This window comes from Scyliorhinus canicula, chromosome 2 (genome assembly GCF_902713615.1).
Source record: "Scyliorhinus canicula chromosome 2, sScyCan1.1, whole genome shotgun sequence".
In the NCBI taxonomy this organism is placed as follows: domain Eukaryota; kingdom Metazoa; phylum Chordata; class Chondrichthyes; order Carcharhiniformes; family Scyliorhinidae; genus Scyliorhinus; species Scyliorhinus canicula.
The window spans coordinates 3339307-3358965 of record NC_052147.1 but is presented as its reverse complement, the minus strand read 5'-3'; the positions used below and the strand labels follow the sequence as shown (position 1 = coordinate 3358965).

The 19659-nt window shown below is 55.5% G+C and overlaps 1 protein-coding gene and 1 non-coding gene across 2 annotated transcripts in view; one reads left to right on the top strand and one right to left on the bottom strand.

Moving 5' to 3' along the window:
* LOC119962489 (nesprin-2-like) overlaps positions 1–18260 on the top strand; it is a 50298-nt gene extending 32038 nt beyond the window's left edge. Inside the window, exons 8-16 of the mRNA XM_038790434.1 lie at positions 1657–1776; positions 3992–4192; positions 5966–6139; positions 7717–7848; positions 9430–9626; positions 11941–12073; positions 16959–17141; positions 18047–18196; positions 18246–18260. Of these exons, the coding sequence (XP_038646362.1) occupies positions 1657–1776; positions 3992–4192; positions 5966–6139; positions 7717–7848; positions 9430–9626; positions 11941–12073; positions 16959–17141; positions 18047–18196; positions 18246–18260 (1305 nt within the window). The remainder of the gene's footprint in view (positions 1–1656; positions 1777–3991; positions 4193–5965; positions 6140–7716; positions 7849–9429; positions 9627–11940; positions 12074–16958; positions 17142–18046; positions 18197–18245) is intronic.
* trnav-uac lies at positions 16542–16614 on the bottom strand. Its single transcript has one exon. It is a non-coding gene; the product is annotated as a tRNA-Val (tRNA).
* Positions 18261–19659: the final 1399 nt, after the last annotated feature.

The following is a 19659-nucleotide window of genomic DNA, read 5'->3' as shown; positions in this document are numbered from 1 at the left end:
TGAGGGGTGTAGGGTATATCAGGGTTACAGTGAGGGGTGTGGGGTATATCAGTGTTACAGTGAGGGGTGTGGGGTCTCTCAGTGTTACAGTGAGGGGTGTGGGGTATATCAGTGTTACTGTGAGGGCTGTGGGGTATATCAGTGTTACAGTGAGGGGTGTGGGGTATATCAGTGTTACAGTGAGGGGTGTGGGGTATATCAGAGTGTTACAGTGAGGGGTGTGGGGTATATCAGAGTGTTACAGTGAGGGGTGTGGGGTATATCAATGTTACAGTGAGGGGTGTGGGGTATATCAATGTTACAGTGAGGGGTGTAGGGTATATCAGTGTTACAGTGAGGGGTGTGGGGTATATCAGAGTGTTACAGTGAGGGGTTTGGGGTATATCAGTGTTACAGTGAGTGGTGTGGGGTATATCAGTGTTACAGTGAGGGGTGTGGGGTATATCAGTGTTACAGTGAGGGGTTTGGGGTATATCAGAGTGTTACAGTGAGGGGTGTGGGGTATATCAGTGTTACAGTGAGGGGTGTGGGGTATATCAATGTTACAGTGAGGGGTTTGGGGTATATCAGAGTGTTACAGTGAGGGGTGTGGGGTATATCAGAGTGTTACAGTGAGGGGTGTGGGGTATATCAGAGAGTGTTACAGTGAGGGGTGTGGGGTATATCAGTGTTACAGTGAGGGGTTTGGGGTATATCAGAGTGTTACAGTGAGGGGTGTGGGGTATATCAGAGTGTTACAGTGAGGGGTGTGGGGTATATCAGTGTTACAGTGAGGGGTGTGGGGTATATCAGAGAGTGTTACAGTGAGGGGTTTGGGGTATATCAGAGAGTGTTACAGTGAGGGGTGTGGGGTATATCAGAGAGTGTTACAGTGAGGGGTTTGGGGTATATCAGTGTTACAGTGAGGGGTGCGGGGTATATCAGAGTGTTACAGTGAGGGGTGTGGGGTATATCAGTGTTACAGTGAGGGGTGCGGGGTATATCAGAGTGTTACAGTGAGGGGTGTGGGGTATATCAGAGTGTTACAGTGAGGGGTGTGGGGTATATCAGTGTTACAGTGAGGGGTGTGGGGTATATCAGAGAGTGTTACAGTGAGGGGTTTGGGGTATATCAGAGAGTGTTACAGTGAGGGGTGTGGGGTATATCAGAGAGTGTTACAGTGAGGGGTTTGGGGTATATCAGTGTTACAGTGAGGGGTGTGGGGTATATCAGTGTTACAGTGAGGGGTGTGGGGTATATCAGTGTTACAGTGAGGGGTGTGGGGTATATCAGTGTTACAGTGAGGGGTTTGGGGTATATCAGTGTTACAGTGAGGGGTGTGGGGTATATCAGTGTTACAGTGAGGGGTGTGGGGTATATCAGTGTTACTGTGAGGGCTGTGGGGTATATCAGTGTTACAGTGAGGGGTGTGGGGTATATCAGTGTTACTGTGAGGGCTGTGGGGTATATCAGTGTTACAGTGAGGGGTGTGGGGTATATCAGTGTTACAGTGAGGGGTGTGGGGTATATCAGTGTTACAGTGAGGGGTTTGGGGTATATCAGTGTTACAGTGAGGGGTGGGGGTATATCAGTGTTACAGTGAGGGGTGGGGGTATATCAGTGTTACAGTGAGGGGTGTGGCTATGTTGGTTTAATTCTCTCTGGTGATTACTGCAGTTGATCGGGAAGATGGAGGATGATGTCGGGAGTCTCAATGATAAGCTGCTGGCCCTGCTTTCTGAAGGAGAACAATACCATGTGGATCACACGACATCTCTGGATGTCTCCCCCCTGAAGGTAGAAAGATGCGTGTTCCTGCTCCAACTCCAGCGCTATCTTCCACGTCTGTGGACGATACCTAACTCTGTCCTTCATTGGCTGCACAAACCCTCCTCTTTGCCATTAGCACTTTACAGTCACTGAAGTAATTGTGAAGTTTGTTGTCAGGCACGAAATGCTGCCACTTTTTGCACAGCAAGATTCCGCAAGCAGCGGTGTAATAACGACCAGGTCATCTGGTTTTTCTGTTGCTGGATGAGTGTCTCCCAGATTGTGGATGGGATTCTCCGTCCCCCATCCCCGTTTTCCGGTGTGGTGCGCCCCCACTGGCAGTGAGATTCTCCCTTCCCGCAGCCGGCCAGTGGGGTTTCCCCCTATGAGCACCCCCACACTGTCAGGAATGCCGTGGGTGTGGATGCGCTGCTGGTGAAGCCGGCGGAGAATCCCACTGTCTGTTTCCCTGCCAGAGCTGAATATTGGTTAGCAATTCCGTAGCCTTCACGCACATTTATGCGCTATCGGGCCACCATTTGTAGCGAACGCTCCAGGAAAGTCCCGCAGCTACCACACCACCATCCCCACCACTCCCCCGCCCACCCCAAATTTCGCAAATCCAGTCGCTACATGCCATTAATTTGTTTCTGGTAGTGGTCTGTGATTGACACCTTCCACAAACCAGCTGTGAGCCTTGCTTCATTCATCTTCTTCACAGATGAGTAAGTCTAAGTGCTGAAACCACAATGTTTACAAACATCAACCACGTCAAAGGCAGTTAAGTGCTGTCAGCTTCCAGCTCAGCACTTTGAAATCAGTCATGTGAAGGGGTGTGCTTGGAATGCACTTCACTCTCTCTAGTTAGGGGGTCCCTCTAGTTACTTTAGTCCTTTTAGTTAGGGGACCCCTGGGGGGGATTTCCTGAGATTGTGTTTTACGAGTTGGTGGGTTCCCTGCAGGTGTTCTCCTCTTTTAGGGGTTCTCTTAGTGTGTGGGGGGGGGGGGGGGGGGATGGTTCGTGGAAGTGGAGGCGCGTTGGACAGATCATGCAATTTGGGGGGGGGGGGTCGCGGTGGGAGTGGCCCTTGGTTGGAAAGTTGGGCAGGGTGGGGCCCTGGCACTGCCAGGGTACCCAGATGGCATTGGCAGCTGGCAGGGGCACTGCCAGGGTACCCAGGTGGCATTGGCAGCTGGCACGCACACTGCCAGGGTACCCAGGTGGCATTGGCAGCTGGCAGGGGCACTGCCAGGGTACCCAGGTGGCATTGGCAGCTGGCAGGGGCACTGCCAGGGTACCCAGGTGGCATTGGCAGCTGGCAGGGGCACTGCCAGGGTGCCAAGATAATGGCATTTTTTGTACGTGCACGATCGGGTCAGAGTGGTCTGTGTGGGTGTTGGGGAAGGGGTGGAATTTTGAGACCCTCCTATACTGTGTATCCAGAGTCCCCGACTCTGGTTTCTAATCCCACCCAGCAGCTGGTGGAATTTAAATTCAATGAACAAAATCTGGAATTAAAAACTAGCATCAGTAATGATGACCATGAAACCATTGTCGATTGTTGTAAAACCCATTTGGGTCACTATGTCCTTTACGGAAGGAAATCCGCCGTCCATTCCCGGGCTGGCTCACATGTGGATCCAGACCCGCCCCCTCTGAAATGCTCCGGCAAGCCCCTTCCTTCAAGGGTAATTAGGGATGGTCAACAAATGCTGGCATACCCAGCGACGCCCACAACACAAAAAAAAGCACGGTAACATTGTGGACAGCACAGTCGCTTCACAACTCCAGGGTCCCAGGTTCGATTCCCGGCTGGGTCACTGTCTGTGTGGAGTCTGCACGTTCTCCCCGTGTGTGCGTGGGTTTCCTCCGGGTGCTCCGGTTTCCTCCCACAGTCCAAAGATGTGCAGGTCAGGTGGATTGGCCAGGATAAATTGCCCTTAGTGTTGGGTGGGGTTACTGGGTTATGGGGATAGGGTGGAGGTGTGGGCTTGGGTAGGGTGCTCTTCCAAGAGCCGGTGCAGACTCGATGGGCCGAATGGCCTCCTTCTGCACTGTAAATTCTATGAAAAAAATCTATGAAAAAAGAATCAGTTCATCCCTTCTTTAGTGGCTCGGTGTGGCATTCCCTGATAGTTGCTCCTGTGAGGTAGTTGGCATGTCTTCGATATGAGATGTGTTATATAAACACAGGCTGTTTTTGTGCCTGGGGTCTGACTGGATCTTTCTCTGTATAATCAGCAACTCCTCGATGGCACGAGGGTCTATCTGAGACAGCAGCAGTGGCACCTCCAGCAGGGCCTGCTGCTGAGGACTCAGTACGAGTGTCTGCTGCAGGGCCTGTTGGACCTGGTCAACAGTGGGCAAGAGAAGGTTACCCAGAAAGCAAAGCGACCAACCAATGACATTGGAGATTTACGGAGCCACCTACAGAGCTACAAGGTACTCATTCTCCTTCACAACGTGTTTTAATTTGCCTGCTGCTTCCACAAGGGAGATGGGTAAACCGTGCAGTGGTGTACTCTGATTCTCAGCTGAGAAATGGGTAGATCGATGTTCAAATACAGGAGTTACCATGCCAGCCAACATCTGTCCTCCCAATGCTTACAGCAGAGTTACTGAATGGGGATCAGGAGCTTGTCGTGTGAGGAACGGTTGAGGACTCTGGGTCTGTACTCGCTGGAGTTTAGAAGGATGAGGGGGGATCTTATTGAAACTTACAGGATACTGCGAGGCCTGGGATAGAGTGGACGTGGAGAGGATGTTTCCACTTGTAGGAAAAACTAGAACCAGAGGGCACAATCTCAGACTAAAGGGACGATCCTTTAAAACAGAGATGAGGAGGAATTTCTTCAGCCAGAGGGTGGTGAATCTGTGGAACTCTTTGCCGCAGAAGCCTGTGGCGGCCAAATCACTGAGTGTCTTTAAGACAGAGATAGATAGGTTCTTTAATGACACGCTCTACCCATTTGATGTTCTCTGTATTTAACATAGCAAACTCCCCCTTCGGTCCACGACCTGAAATGGTCCAGTTGTTTTTGGAGTCAGTTTAATGGCTCGCTTGACCAATGGGAGGTGAAAGTTCACCCGGGTTAGGCTCAGCCCAGCAGCCAGCAATGGAATCTTAACCAACTGACATCAGATTAGCCAAAGCGAATGTATCGCGTCCGGATGATGTATTTGGGAAGTGACATCAAGGTAGGACTGACCCAGGCCCACGGGATACTTCATACCCCCGATCACAGTCTTACACCACTTTCCATTTGGTGAGACTCTACTGGGTTCTGCCCTACGTACAGACTTGTACCCCAGTGAGAGTCAGAACCTTCAGCAGAGGGACCCTGTACCCCAGTGAGAGTCAGCACCTTCAGCAGAGGACCCTGTACCCCAGTGAGAGTCAGCACCTTCAGGAGAGGGACCCTGTACCCCAGTGAGAGTCAGCACCTTCAGGAGAGGGACCCTGTACTCCAGTGAGAGTCAGCACCTTCAGGAGAGGGACCCTGTACCCCAGTGAGTGTCAGCACCTTCCGGAGAGGAGGGGACCCTGTACCCCAGAGAGAGTCAGCACCTTCAGGAGAGGAGGGGACCCTGTACCCCAGTGAGAGTCAGCACCTTCAGGAGAGGAGGGGACCCTGTACCCCAGTGAGAGTCAGCATCTTCAGGAAAGGAGGGGGACCCTGTACCCCAGTGTGAGTCAGCACCTTCAGGAGAGGAGGGGACCCTGTACCCCAGTGAGAGTCAGCACCTTCAGGAGAGGGACCCTGTGCCCCAGTGAGAGTCAGCACCTTCAGCAGAGGGACCCTGTACCCCAGTGAGAGTCAGCACCTTCAGGAGAGGAGGGGGACCCTGTACCCCAGTGAGAGTCAGCACCTTCAGGAGAGGAGGGGGACCTTGTACCCCAGTGAGAGTCAGCACCTTCAGGAGAGGAGGGGACCCTGTACCCCAGTGAGAGTCAGCACCTTCAGGAGAGGAGGGGACCCTGTACCCCAGTGAGAGTCAGCACCTTCAGGAGAGGAGGTTAGAAGATTGATATTGAAAAAGTGCATGATGTATCCTAGCTCCTGTTGATTGAGCAAACACAGTTGTGACTTAGTGAGCACAGCACACGGATTCTGTCAGTCATTCAAACAATATACATCACCCGTTTCCCTCTACACCAGCACATTTCATTCTATCTACAATTAAACTCATTTGTTTTTCTGTCTCCCGTTCCAGCTGTTTTTCCGCAGGTTAATGAATCACCTGACTCTGGCGGAGCAGTTTTCTCAGAACATTCCGGAACCGATTGTCCTTCGCAGCCGGGAGTTGTGGGTGAAGCTGGTGGAAGAGGTGTCTGTCCTTCAGTCCCAGGCTCTGCTGAATGGGGTCCAGATGGAAACTGCCCTTCAGGTAGGAACATGATCTGGGCTTTCATCCTGACCGTGAGACTTGGGCGTGCCGAGAATGGCGGGCGTGGAGAACGGCGGGCGTGCCAAGAATGGCGGGCGTGCCGAGAATGGCGGGCGTGCTGAGAACGGCGGGCGTGCCGAGAACAGCGGGCATGCCAAGAATGGCGGGCGTGCCGAGAATGGCGGGCGTGCTGAGAACAGCAAGCATGCCGATAATGGCAGGCGTGCCGTGCACAGTGGGCGAGCCGAGCACGGTGGGCGTGCCGAGAACGGTGGCCATGCTGTGAACAGCAGGCATACCGAGAACGGTGGGCAAATTGATTCCTATGTTTCCTACAAGAGCAATTACACTCGTATTTACTTTTCAAACCCTTTCGCACATCCTGAATGGTGCTACAGAAATGAAATATTTTATTTTTGGTGAATTTGAAGAATGGGGTGGGGACCTGTTCCCCAGTGTGAGTCATTCCTCTTAGAAACCGCCTCATTCTTTGGACAAGATTCTCCAACTCGGAGACTATGTTCTCCCACTGGGAGTGCAAATCAGGGAATGATTCCCAATCCTTCGCCATGCCAATTCACGCATTGTGAGGATTGCGAGGCATTCCCGAGGGACTCCCACTATCGGGTCGGCATTTTGAGCAAGTGGCCTGATAGCGAGGCCCCGCAGAGTCCCATAAATAAAGAGACCCCCCCCCCACACAGAGCTCACTAAGTAATGAGAGCTCCCCAGAAGAGAGACTCCTATCTGGGAGCTAGAGAACTGTCCAGACAGAGGCAATGAAACAAATCACTGCGTTAACATTAACCTGGGCAGTACACCTGCTTGCTCAGAGGTAGGAAGCTGCACCTGTCAACTCCAGGAGAAATCCAGTCAGCTGGGTTTAAACACCCTCAGAGCTTTGATCTACAAGCCATTGATTAATTTCTCTTTGATATTGATGTTACTGGGCTGTGATTGGCAGCTTTCACACACGCACACACACACAGCTGTCAGCATTGTTCCATTCGTCTTCCTTCACTCACAGTTGAGTAACTTTGAAGTAGTCTAACCACAATGTTTATAACCACCAAGCTTTGATTGACAGCTCCTGGACCACTTCAAACAGAGTTAAGTGCTATCAGTTTCTAGCTGACCACTTCAAAGTCACTCAACCGTGAAGGGCGATGATTGGAAAGGTGTCTCTCTCGGGGTCTGCGGGGGGGCGTCTCCTTAATTTTGGGGTCTCTGGGAGGGGATCTCTTTAATTAGGGGTCTTGTAGGGGGTTTGGTGGGGTGGGGTGGGCAGATGGCCTTCGATGAACTTTGGAGGCAACTCCCTTAAGAGTTTCCCCCTTGGCTCACTGCGAGGTTCACTGCATCAGAGTCGGGACCAGTAGTAATTTCGCCCACGTGATTCTCGGCCCAGGAGACTGGCGAATCACGTGGGCCCAGAGATATGGTGTCTGGCCCGTTATGTGAGTTCTCCCAGACGCGGGGCAAGATGGAGAATGCAGCCCATTGATTCCTCATGTAGAATTTGGTGACAGAATTTGCTTCATTAATTTTTATTGAATGTTTTATTTTTGGAACGGAAGGCTTGGGCAGAATTCGAGGTGGACCACGCGTTCCTGATGGGGGAGATGGAGAGGTTGAATTCCGCAATTCCCTCCGTCGGCCTCGTGGAAGAGACAGAGGAGCGATTGGCCGAACGTGTTGATGCCTTTCAGGTGAGACCTGCCCAGGTGCAGCCTGATCTCACCTTGCTGATTGTGGTGAATGGGGAATGTGCTTCATTGCGGAGTGAGGCAGACTTTATACTGGGGCGATGTAACCAGCCCACAGACTGCCTGCATAGCTATGTCAGAAACTTCATTCCGCATTCATACCTGGAGTGAGAGAAGCTCTTTGCCTGTTTGATGTTCACAGTTTGGCTGCCAGATTGTGGAGTGGTTATTGAGGAGAGGGTAGAGGGATAAAGCTGGGCCTGTTCACTGGGAGAAGTTTGCAATCTCCCACAGAGTGCCCGATATTCCTCCAATTACAGACCAATCTCCCCTCACACACCCACCCGCAAAACCCCGGGAGTAAAACCATAGAAGCTTTAATAAATGAAGTATTTTGTTTAGAAAAACCTTAGTTACGAAACAATTGGAGATTGGGGGGTGGGGGAATAGGGAGGGTGGGGGGTTTGGGGGTAGGTAATTTTGGGGGGTTAGGAGGGTGGGGGAGGATGGGATTGGGGTGGGGGGTTCGGTGGTGGGAGGGGTCTGGGGGTAGGGTGGGATCGGAGGGGGAGATGGGGGATTTGGGCGTTTGGGGGGGCAGGGGGTTTAGGTTGGTTGGGGGGTAGGGGGTAGGGGTGTCTGGGGGGAGGATGGGATTGGGGTAGAGGGTTCAGGAGGTAGGGGGTGGGGGGATCTGGGGGTAGGGTGGGATTGGGGGGAGGGGGGATCTGGGGGGATAGGATGGTGGGGGAGGTCTGGGGGTAGGGTGGGATTGGGGGGGAGGGGGAGATGGGGGGGATAGGACGGTGGGGGAGGTCTGGGGGTAGGGTGGGATTGGAGAGATGGGGGGATAGGACGGTGGGGGAGGTTTGGGGGTAGGGTGGGATTGGGGAGATGGGGGGATAGGGGGGAGTGTTTGTCTCACAATCAACAATCTCCCAATTGATGTGAGTCCATTTGCTTTTCCGATTGGTTGAGTGCACTGTGATAGACAAACTCACTGGGAGGGTGGGCAGGGGGCTTTGCTGAGGGTGTGGATTGGTTGAGTGCACTGTGATAGACAAACTCACTGGGAGGGTGGGCCGGGGGCTTTGCTGAGGGTGTGGGGGTGACTAATAGGGGCCAGTGGATAAATGTCCAGGAATACACCCTACCAGAGTTGGTGACCCTGCCTCAGAAGCAGAGCTTCCATTGGTGCTTTGTGCCAGGGCAGCACAGTAGCACAATGGTTATCACGTTGCTTCACAGCTCCAGGGTCCCAGGTTCGATTCCCGGCTTGGGTCACTGTCTGTGCGGAGTCTGCACGTTCTCCCCGTGTCTGCGTGGGTTTCCTCCCACAAGTCCAAAGATGTGCAGGTGGATTGGCCGTGATAAATTGCCCTTAGTGTCCAAAAAGGGGTGGGGTTACCGGGTTACGGGAAATAGGTTGGAGGTGTGGGTTTAGGTGGGGTTCTCTTTACAGGGGCTGGTGCAGACTTAATGGGCCGAATGGCCTCCTTCTGCACTGTAAATTCTATGATTCTAGGTAAGGACAGCTTAAACTTTTGACTTTTCTCCAATGAATTCTCTTCTTCAATCTGACAGCGAATCAGGAGGAGCCTGGATGGGAGGCAGGTGGGAGTGGATGAGGCCCTGCGGAAAGGGAGGTCTCTCCTGCACACCGTGAACAGCCCTGAGCTCGACAGTCAGCTCAGCACCCTGGAGGAGAGCTGGCTTTCCTTCTGCAACCAGGTTAATCAGGAACTTCACCGACTGGAACTGCTTCTAGAACACAGGACACGGTTCGTGAAGAAGCCTCTCTCAATAGTTCTTGGGCAGGATTCTCCGGCGGCGGCCGGGGGGTGGGGGCGGGGGGTGGGGGTGGGTTTCTCGATGGTGTGAGGCTGCCCAACAATGGGAAACCCCATTGACCGGCCAGCGTAACGGAGAATCCCGCCGGCGGGGTGAAGCACGGTGGGATGGAGAATCTAGCCCCTCCCTCCGTACTGACCCTCTGACAGTGCGGCACTCCCTCAGTACTGACCCTCTGACAGTGTAGCACTCCCTCAGTACTGACCCTCTGACAGTGCGGCATTCCCTCAGTACTGACCCTCTGACAGTGCGGCACTCCCTCAGTACTGACCCTCTGACAGTGCGGCACTCCCTCAGTACTGACCCTCTGACAGTGCGGCACTCCCTCAGTACTGACCCTCTGACAGTGCGGCACTCCCTCAGTACTGACCCTCTGACGGTGCAGCACTCCCTCGGTACTGACCCTCTGACAGTGCGGCACTCCCTCAGTACTGACCCTCTGACGGTGCAGCACTCCCTCGGTACTGACCCTCTGACAGTGCGGCACTCCCTCAGTACTGACCCTCTGACGGTGCAGCATCCCCTCAGTACTGACCCTCTGACAGTGCGGCACTCCCTCAGTACTGACCCTCTGACGGTGCAGCACTCCCTCGGTACTGACCCTCTGACAGTGCGGCACTCCCTCAGTACTGACCCTCTGACGGTGCAGCATCCCCTCAGTACTGACCCTCTGACAGTGCGGCACTCCCTCGGTACTGACCCTCTGACAGTGCGGCACTCCCTCAGTACTGACCCTCTGACGGTGCAGCATCCCCTCAGTACTGACCCTCTGACAGTGCGGCACTCCCTCAGTACTGACCCTCTGACAGTGCAGCACTCCCTCAGTACTGACCCTCTGACAGTGCGGCATTCCCTCAGTACTGACCCTCTGACAGTGCGGCACTCCCTCAGCACTGACCCTCTGACAGTGCGGCACTCCCTCAGCACTGACCCTCTGACAGTGCAGCATTCCCTCAGTACTGACCCTCTGACAGTGCAGCACTCCCTCAGTACTGACCCTCTGACAGTGCGGCACTCCCTCAGTACTGACCCTCTGACAGTGCAGCACTCCCTCAGTACTGACCCTCTGACAGTGCAGCACACCCTCAGTACTGACCCTCTGACAGTGCAGCACTCCCTCAGTACTGACCCTCTGACAGTGCAGCACTCCCTCAGTACTGACCCTCTGACAGTGCAGCACTCCCTCAGTACTGACCCTCTGACAGTGCAGCACTCCCTCAGTACTGACCCTCTGACAGTGCGGCGCTCCCTCAGTACTGACCCTCTGACAGTGCGGCGCTCCCTCAGTACTGACCCTCTGACAGTGCGGCGCTCCCTCAGTACTGACCCTCTGACAGTGCAGCACTCCCTCAGTACTGACCCTCTGACAGTGCGGCACTCCCTCAGTACTGACCCGCTGACAGTGCGGCACTCCCTCAGTACTGACCCTCTGACAGTGCGGAGCTCCCTCAGTACTGACCCTCTGACAGTGCGGCACTCCCTCAGTACTGACCCTCTGACAGTGCGGCACTCCCTCAGTACTGACCCTCTGACAGTGCGGCGCTCCCTCAGTACTGACCCTCTGACAGTGCGGCGCTCCCTCAGTACTGACCCTCTGACAGTGCAGCACTCCCTCAGTACTGACCCTCTGACAGTGCGACACTCCCTCAGTACTGACCCTCTGACAGTGCGGCACTCCCTCAGTACTGACCCCTGACAGTGCAGCACTCCCTCAGTACTGACCCGCTGACAGTGCGGCACTCCCTCAGTACTGACCCTCTGACAGTGCGGCACTCCTAGATATTTAAATAAAAGCAAATTACTGCGGAAGCTGGAATCTGAAACAAAAACACAAAATGCTGGGCAGTCTCAGCGGGTCTGACAGCGTCTGTGGAGGGAGAAGAGAGCAAACGATTCGAGTCTGGATGAGTCTTTGCCAAAGGTAGACAGCTCGCTGGACTTGACCAGATCTGAAATCTCATTTGCAGGATTACATTAAAAGTGAAGTTTGTACACAGTCAGAGAGAGAGAGAGAGAGAGAGAGAGAGAGAGTGTGTAAACCCTCTCACCCTGACTGCCCAGAAAATCCCACATTTTATCCAATTCTACCCTGGATTGTTTTCTCTGCCTTTCTCTCCCCGCGTGCTTGTCTGCAGCTTTGGAAAGTAAACACTGCTCCCTGCACACCGTGTGTTTGGTGCCGAGCTGATTTCTCCTCCATTGTATCCTTGCTGCTTTGCTCCTGCCATGTTTTCTTTGCCGTAGGTTCCAGCGTGAGTGCCGTGAGGTTGGTCGGTGGCTGGAGTCGGCGCAGAGTAGCTTGAGGCAGTGGGAGGAGGAATCGGTCAGCCTGCCGTCTCGGATGGAAAGCAGCAGGAACCAGCTCCATCTCTTCCTGGTAAGCACAACGTCCCAGCCAGGAGCCATCGCCTTCCTCCCCACTCCGTGCCACATGCTGAGGGGCAGTGAACCGGGGACCATTCCCGGCCTGCATTCTCCGCTTCCCAACGCCGGGAGCGCGAATCACAATCGGACGGAGAATCGCACAAAATGGACAAACCCGTTTTGCTCCCGGCGCCAATTCTTTTTCTGAAAGATATTTTTTATTGGTGTTTGGAGTTACAGATAGAGAAAAACAAAAGCAGAAACGGAGTCTCGTCTGTAACAGGCCATGAAGCAACAGTAATAATAACCAACAGGATTCGAGCCCCTCACTGTCACGTAACCATGACTGGAGCTCAATGCTATTGAATATTTACATCTATATATTAGTTACATTGGTGTCCGGTGTTAGTGGTTTTTTGGGGTGTCTGTGTAGAGGTATGACGGTACCTAGTAATGCTGGAACACCATTGGTAGATAATATATGCTTTCCATTGGTCGAGCCTGTATGGTAGCTCCGCCCTGCAAGGCGGGGTATAAGAGCCTGTGCCGCCCCAGCTGCTTCCTTTCTGTACCTGAGCTGCTGGGGGGTGGGGGGGGGGGGGGGGGGGGGGGGGGGGGGGGAGACATCCAGCTTATTAAAGCCTTCAGTTGGACTACAACCTCGCTTTAGTAGTTATTGATCGTGCATCATGGGGTTCAGCCGGGACTCCTGTCGGCTGGGCGGTTCCCATAGGTGTAGGTGTAGTTGGGGTCATTCCCCTCGCCCGGCGGTAGACTCCATTCTACTGGGAGGGGGTCGGAGGGGAGGTCATAGGTCACGCTCCCCCCTTACTTTCCGAGGAGAGAGGGAACATTTGTTACCCCGGTTTCTCCCTGTGATCCCTCCATTGAGTGCCCCCCCCTCCCCATTCTTTCCCTGTTCCCCACGAGCTCCCCTCCCTCGGGACAGCTTTCCCTGCCCCCCCCGGTTGACCGCCCAGTGGTAGGACAAAGATTCAGTCGGGCCAGGCCTCCCATGTGACACCCTCGTTGTAAATAGTCTAACGTACCCGAAGGACTCTTCCTCCCCCAGACGAAGGCCATGAGTAACTTGTCCACCCTGATGGAGATGGATTTGGGGATGAAGATCGGGAGTGATCCGGATATGAAGAGGAACCTGGGCAGCACGTTGATTTTGACCGTCTGCACCATTCCCGCTGGTGAAAGTGGGAGTGAGCCCCATCTTTGCAGGTCCCTCCTCACCTCCTCCACCAGGTAGAGGAGCAAGTCATCCGCACAGAGTGAGACTCTTGGCCCCCTCTCAGAATGCCTGTTCACAACTCCTCCAATCTAAGGGCGATGGCCAGTGGTCTGATTGTGAACAGGATAATGGGCACCCCTGCCTCATGCCCCTGTGCACCCAAAAGTATTTGAAGCTGGTGGCGTTCGTCCATACGCTCGCCGTGGGAGCGCTGTACAGGTGCTTGACCCACACAGTGAACCCTGCTCCAAACCCAAACCATTCAATACCTCCATGAGGAACCTCCATTCTACTCGATCAAAGGCTTTCTCAGCCTCCAGGGAGACGGTCACCTCTGGTCCCCCTCCCGGGTTGGATCATTATTACATTCAGCAGGCGTCTGATGTTTGCTGTTAGTTGTCTTCCCTCGCCAAACCCAGTCTGATCTTCCGGAATCACTCCTGGCCGGCAGCTCTCCAGGTTACTTGCCAGTGTGTTGGCTAAGATTTCCACGCCAGTGTTTAAGAGAGAGATGCGTCTGTATGACCCACAGTCTCTCAGGTCTTTGTCCCTTTTGGGGATCAATGAGATTGCGGCCTGGCCCAGTGAGTTACTGAAATATCTCCCACGGGGCCAGCGCTGCTGCAAAATGTTGTAAACGTTTCCCAGGAACCCAGCCGGTCCCAGTGCTTCCCCTGACTGTATGGAATGAATGCATTACCTGATTCAGCCCATTGCTGCAGTGCCTCCAGAGCCTGGGCCGGGATTCTCCCCTACCCGGCGGGGGGGGGTCCCGGCGTGTCGGAGTGGCGTGAACCACTCCGGCATCGGGCCGCCCCAAAGGGAGCGGATTCTCCAAACCTTTGGGGGCCAAGCCCTCACATTGAGGGGCTAGGCCCACGCCGGAGTGGTTCCCGCTCTGCCGGCTTGCGTGGACAGTCTTTGGCACCACGCCAGCCGGGGCCGAAAGGACTTGGCCGGCCGGCGTAAGTCCGCGCATGCGCCAGAGCGTCAGCGACTGCTGACGTCATCCCTGCGCATGCACAGGGGAGGGGGTCTCTTCCGCCTCCGCCATGGTGAAGGCGGAAGAAAAAGAATGCCCCCACGGCACAGGCCCACCCGCCAATTGGTGGGCCCCGATCGCGGGCCAGGCCACCGTGGGGTCACCCCCCGGGGTCAGATCGCCCCACGCACCCCCCCCCCCCCCCCCCCCCCCCCCCCCCCACCCCCCGCGCCGCCAATCCAGCCGGTCAGGTAGGTGGTTTAATCCACGCCGGCGGGAGAGGCTTGTCAGCGGTGGGACTTCGGCCCATCGCGGGCCGGAGAATCGCCGCGGGGAGGCGGAGAATTTGGGACACGGCGGGATTGGCACCAGCCACGGGCGATTCTCCGACCCCCCCCCAGTGAACCTACATCCAGGAGGTGCACCGTGGCCTCCTCCTTCACTGTCCTCCCGTACTCCAGCTCACTCGCCAATGTAGCAGCTTCCCTCTCGTTCAGGTTCCTCTATTTAACCCCCGCCTGCCTCTTGTCCCCCTCCCCCCTCCCTGCCCCTCACCATCTGTGAATCTCTGACCGTGTTTATTCTTGCTCCTCACGGTAGCCATGGTCCCCAGTCCCTGCTCGTCAATACTTTTTTTTACTTATAAATTTAGAGAACCCAATTATTTGTTTTTTTCCAATGAAGGGGCAATTTAGCCAATCCACCTACCCGGCACATCTTTGGGTTGTGGGGGTGAGACCCACGCAGACACGGGGAGAATGTGTAAACTCCACACGGACAGTGACCCAGGGCCGGGATGGAACCCGGGTTCTCAGCGCCGCAGTCCCAGTGCTAACCACTGAGCCACCGTGCCATCAATACTTGTCCAATTCTCGCCCTCGTGACCTCTGCCTAAAGAGGGGTGGACCATGAAGTGTCCAAGCTGCTAATGATATTAAAATCCATGAAAATGACGGATCCACTAGCACGGGGGGGAAAGATTATTAAACCGCCCACAGATCGTTCCGCTGTAACAGACCTGTTTGGCATTGTGAAACCTTCTTTAGAACTGCTTCATGGTGGCAGAGCGTTGACGAGGCCTGCTTCATGGTGGCAGAGCGTTGACGAGGCCTGCTTCATGGTGGCAGAGCGTTGACGAGGCCTGCTTCATGGTGGCAGAGCGTTGACGAGGCCTGCTTCATGGTGGCAGAGCGTTGACGAGGCCTGCTTCATTGTGGGGTTTAGGGAGGGGGTCCCGTGATTGGCTCCATCCACAGTGAAGAGGCTGCATCATGGTTTTGTTACTCGGTTAGTCAGAATCATTAGATTCCTGCTCCAGTCAAAAACAACTTCCTAACCAATCTAATCCCGTTTTCCCAGCACTTGGCCCATAGCCGTGTCTGCCCCGGGATCGCAAGTGCCCATCGAAATACCTCTTCCATGTTCTGAGGGTCTCTGCCTCCCCCACCCTATCAGGCAGCGAGTTCCAGACTCCCACCACCCTCTGGGTGAAAAGGTTTCCCCTCACATCCCCTCTAACCCTCCCGCCCCTCACCTTAAATCCACACCCCCTAGTCATTGACGTCCCCCCTCTGTCTCCTCTGCTCCCAGGAAAACAGCCCCAGTCTATCCAATCTCTCTCCATAACTAAAACTCTCCAACCCAGGCAACATCCTGGTCAATTCCCTCTGCACCCTCTCCAGTGCTGTCACATCCCTCCAATAATGTGGAGGCCCAGACTAATACTCTAAAGACATGAATTCAAATCCCACTATGTCAACTGGGCAATTTAAATTCAATTAGTTAATAAATTATGAATCGAAAGCCCGTCTTCAGTAATGATAACCATGGAACCATTGTGGATTGTTGCAAAAACCCACCTGGGTCACTAATATCCCTTGGGGAAGGAAATCTGCCGCCCTTACCCGGTCTGGCCTACATGTGTCTCCAGACCCCACAGTAATGTGGGTGAGTCTTAAATACCCCCTGAAAGGGCAGCACGGTGGCACAGTGGCTAGCACTGCTGTCTCACGGCGCCGAGGACCCAGGTTCGATCCCGGCTCTGGGTCACTGTCATAGAACATAGAACATTACAGCGCGGTACAGGCCCTTCGGCCCTCGATGTTGCGAAACTCCTCTAAAGCCCACCTACACTATTCCCTTATCGTCCATATGTCTATCCAATGACCATTTAAATGCCCTTAGTGTTGGCGAGTCCACTACTGTTACTGGCAGCGCATTCCACGCCCTTACTACTCTCTGAGTAAAGAAAAGCAGCAATGATTCCACTGGGGCTCGAACCCAGGACCTTCTGCCTGTAAAGCAGACGTGATAACCACTACACCATGGAACCAGTCTGTGTGGAGTTTGCACATTCTCCCTGTGTCTGTGTGGGTTTCGCCCCCACAACCCAAAGATGTGCAGGGTAGGTGGATTGGCCACACTAAATTGCCCCTTAATTGGGAAAATGAATTGGGTAAAAAAAGATATCCCCTGAAACGGTGGCTTACCCCCACCAGCTCTCATGTAAACAATGCTGACCTTGCGGGGGGGGGGGGGGGGGGGGGGGGGTTTGAGTGTTTCTCCTGCCGATGACTCCTCACCCCCCCCCCCCCCCCCGGCGACACAAGAGGATGTCACGATTGAGATGGGGTTGGGTCCAGCCCTTTATTCTGAACTTCTCTTGCCCTCCTGCAGGGGTTCTGGAAGGAGGTTGACGGCATGTCCTTGTCGAAGACGGCGGCGATCAGCACAGGGTGCCAGCTGCTCCAGCTCCAGCAGGCCGAGGGCAGTGCTCTCAGAACCCGCTTAGCGCAGCTGGAACAGGAGTGGGCACAGGTCGTCAGTCCGCTCCCGGGCATCCAGGAAAAGCTACATCAGGTCAGCTCAACGCTGTGGATCCAGGGGGAGCCGCCCAGTGCCCGGGACTACAGCACTTACAGCAGCACCTACTAACACTGGCCAGGCTGCCAGGCTGCCAGGCTGCCAGGCCGCAAGGCTGCTCGGCAACTCCAAATATGGGCAGGGGGATCGTTAGGAGAAAGAATCGTCTGGGTGGGGCGTGGGTGTCTGGGTGGGGGGGGGGGGGGGGGGGTCGGTGGGTGTCTGGGTGGAAAGGGGTTGGGTGGGGGGGTCGCTGGGTGTTGCGATGGGGGGTCACGGGATGGGGGGGGTCGCTGGGTGTTGGGGGTGGGGGGGTTGGGTGGGTGAGTGTTGGGGTGGGGGGCGTCACTGGGTGTTGGGTGTGGGGGGTCCGGACGGTGGGTGGGGGGTGGTTGGCGGGTGGTTGATTGGGGGGGGGGTTGATGGAGGTGGGAGGCTGGGGGGGTGGGTGTTTGGGTGGGGGTGGTCGGTGGGCGGTTTGATTGGGGGGGGTTGATGGAGGTGGGGGTGTGGGAGGCTGGGTGGGGGGGGTAAGTGTTTGGATGGGGTGGTCGGTGGGTGTTTTGCTGGCGGGCGGTGGGCGGTTTGATTAGGGGGGGTTGATGGGGGTGGGTGTTTGGGTGGGGGTCGCCGGTGGGCGGTTTGATTGGGGGGGGTTGATGGAGGTGGGGGTGTGGGAGGCTGGGTGGGGGGGGGTGAGTGTTTGGATGGGGGTCGGTGGGCTGTTTGATTAGGGGGGTTGATGGGAGTGGGTGGGTGTTTGGATGGGGGTGGGTGGGTGTTTGGGTGGGGGTCGCCGGTGGGCGGGTTGATTGGGGGGGGCGACGGCTGGTGGTGGGGGGGGTGCCAGGGGTTTTGGCTGTGTCCTTTGGGTGCTGACTTCCTGTCGCCCCTCCCTGTAGAGGCAGATGGAGGTGTTATCCTCATGCCAGGCCATGGCCCAGCTGAGTGGGTGGATTCGGGACGTGGAGACCTCGATACAGGAGGACGAGTCTGTGCTGAGTGCTCTGGACGGCAGTGGCCAAGTTAAAGTGAAGCTACAGAAATACAAGGTAAAGCCTTTCGTACAGGCTCAACTTCACACACGCTCGTTCATTCAAGTGGAATTTGTATTGATATCTTCGGCACGGCAAAACATCCAGCCCCCCACCACAAAAACATCAGCCCCCCCACCACAAACACATCCAGCCCCCCCCCACCACAAAAACATCCAGCCCCCCCATCACAAACACATCCAGCCCCCCCCACCACAAAAACATCAGCCCCCCCCATCACAAACGCATCCAGCCCCCCCCCATCACAAACACATCCAGCCCCCCCATCACAAACACATCCAGCCCCCCCACCACAAAAACATCCAGCCCCCCCACCACAAACACATCCAGCCCCCCCCACCACAAACACATCCAGCCCCCCCCCCACCACAAACACATCCAGCCCCCCCACCACCAAACACATCCAGCCCCCCCCCCACCACAAACACATCCAGCCCCCCCCCACCACAAACACATCCAGCCCCCCCCCACCACAAACACATCCAGCCCCCCCCACCACAAACACATCCAGGCCCCCCCCATCACAAACACATCCAGCCCCCCCCCACCACAACACATCCAGCCCCCCACCACAAAAACATCCAGCCCCCCACCACAAAAACATCCAGCCCCCCCCCCCCACACAAACATCCAGCCCCCCCACCACAAACACATCCAGCCCCCCCACCACAAAAACATCCAGCCCCCCCCCACCACACAAACATCCAGCCCCCCCACCACAAACACATCCAGCCCCCCACCACAAAAACATCCAGCCCCCCCACCACAAAAACATCCAGCCCCCCCACCACAAAAACATCCAGTCCCCCCACCACCAAAACATCCAGCCCCCCCCACCACCAAAACATCCAGCCCCCCCACCACAAAAACATCCAGCCCCCCACCACAAAAACATCCAGCCCCCCACCACAAAAACATCCAGCCCCCCCACCACAAACACATCCAGCCCCCTCTCACCGAGCAGATTCACCGTGATCGCAGGGAGAGGGCCCACTCAGGGGCATCGAGGACAGGGCAGACACACATTGGCTAACTTGGCTGTTTCTGAATGGGAGCGAAAGGGGCTGATTCCGAGAGGGGGAGGGGGGGGGGGTGAGGAGGGAGGGGGGGGGGGGGTGGGGAGGGGAGGGGGGGGGAGGGGGGGAGGGTGGGGGAGGGAGGGGGGGGAGGGAGGTGGTGGGAGGGAGGGGGCGAGGGAGGGGGGGGCGTGATTCTGGTGGGGTGTTTTTTCCTTCTTTATTTTTATGTGGGGTGCGGGCAGCACGGTGGCACAGTGGTTGGCGCTGCTGCTTCACGACGTTGGGGTCCCAGATTCGATCCCGCCCTGGGCCACTGGTCCGTGTGGAGTTTGCACATTCGCCCCGTGTCTGTGTGGGTCTCACCCCACAACCCAAAGATGAAATGAAAATGAAAATCGCTTATTGTCACGAGTAGGCTTCAATGAAGTTACTGTGAAAAGC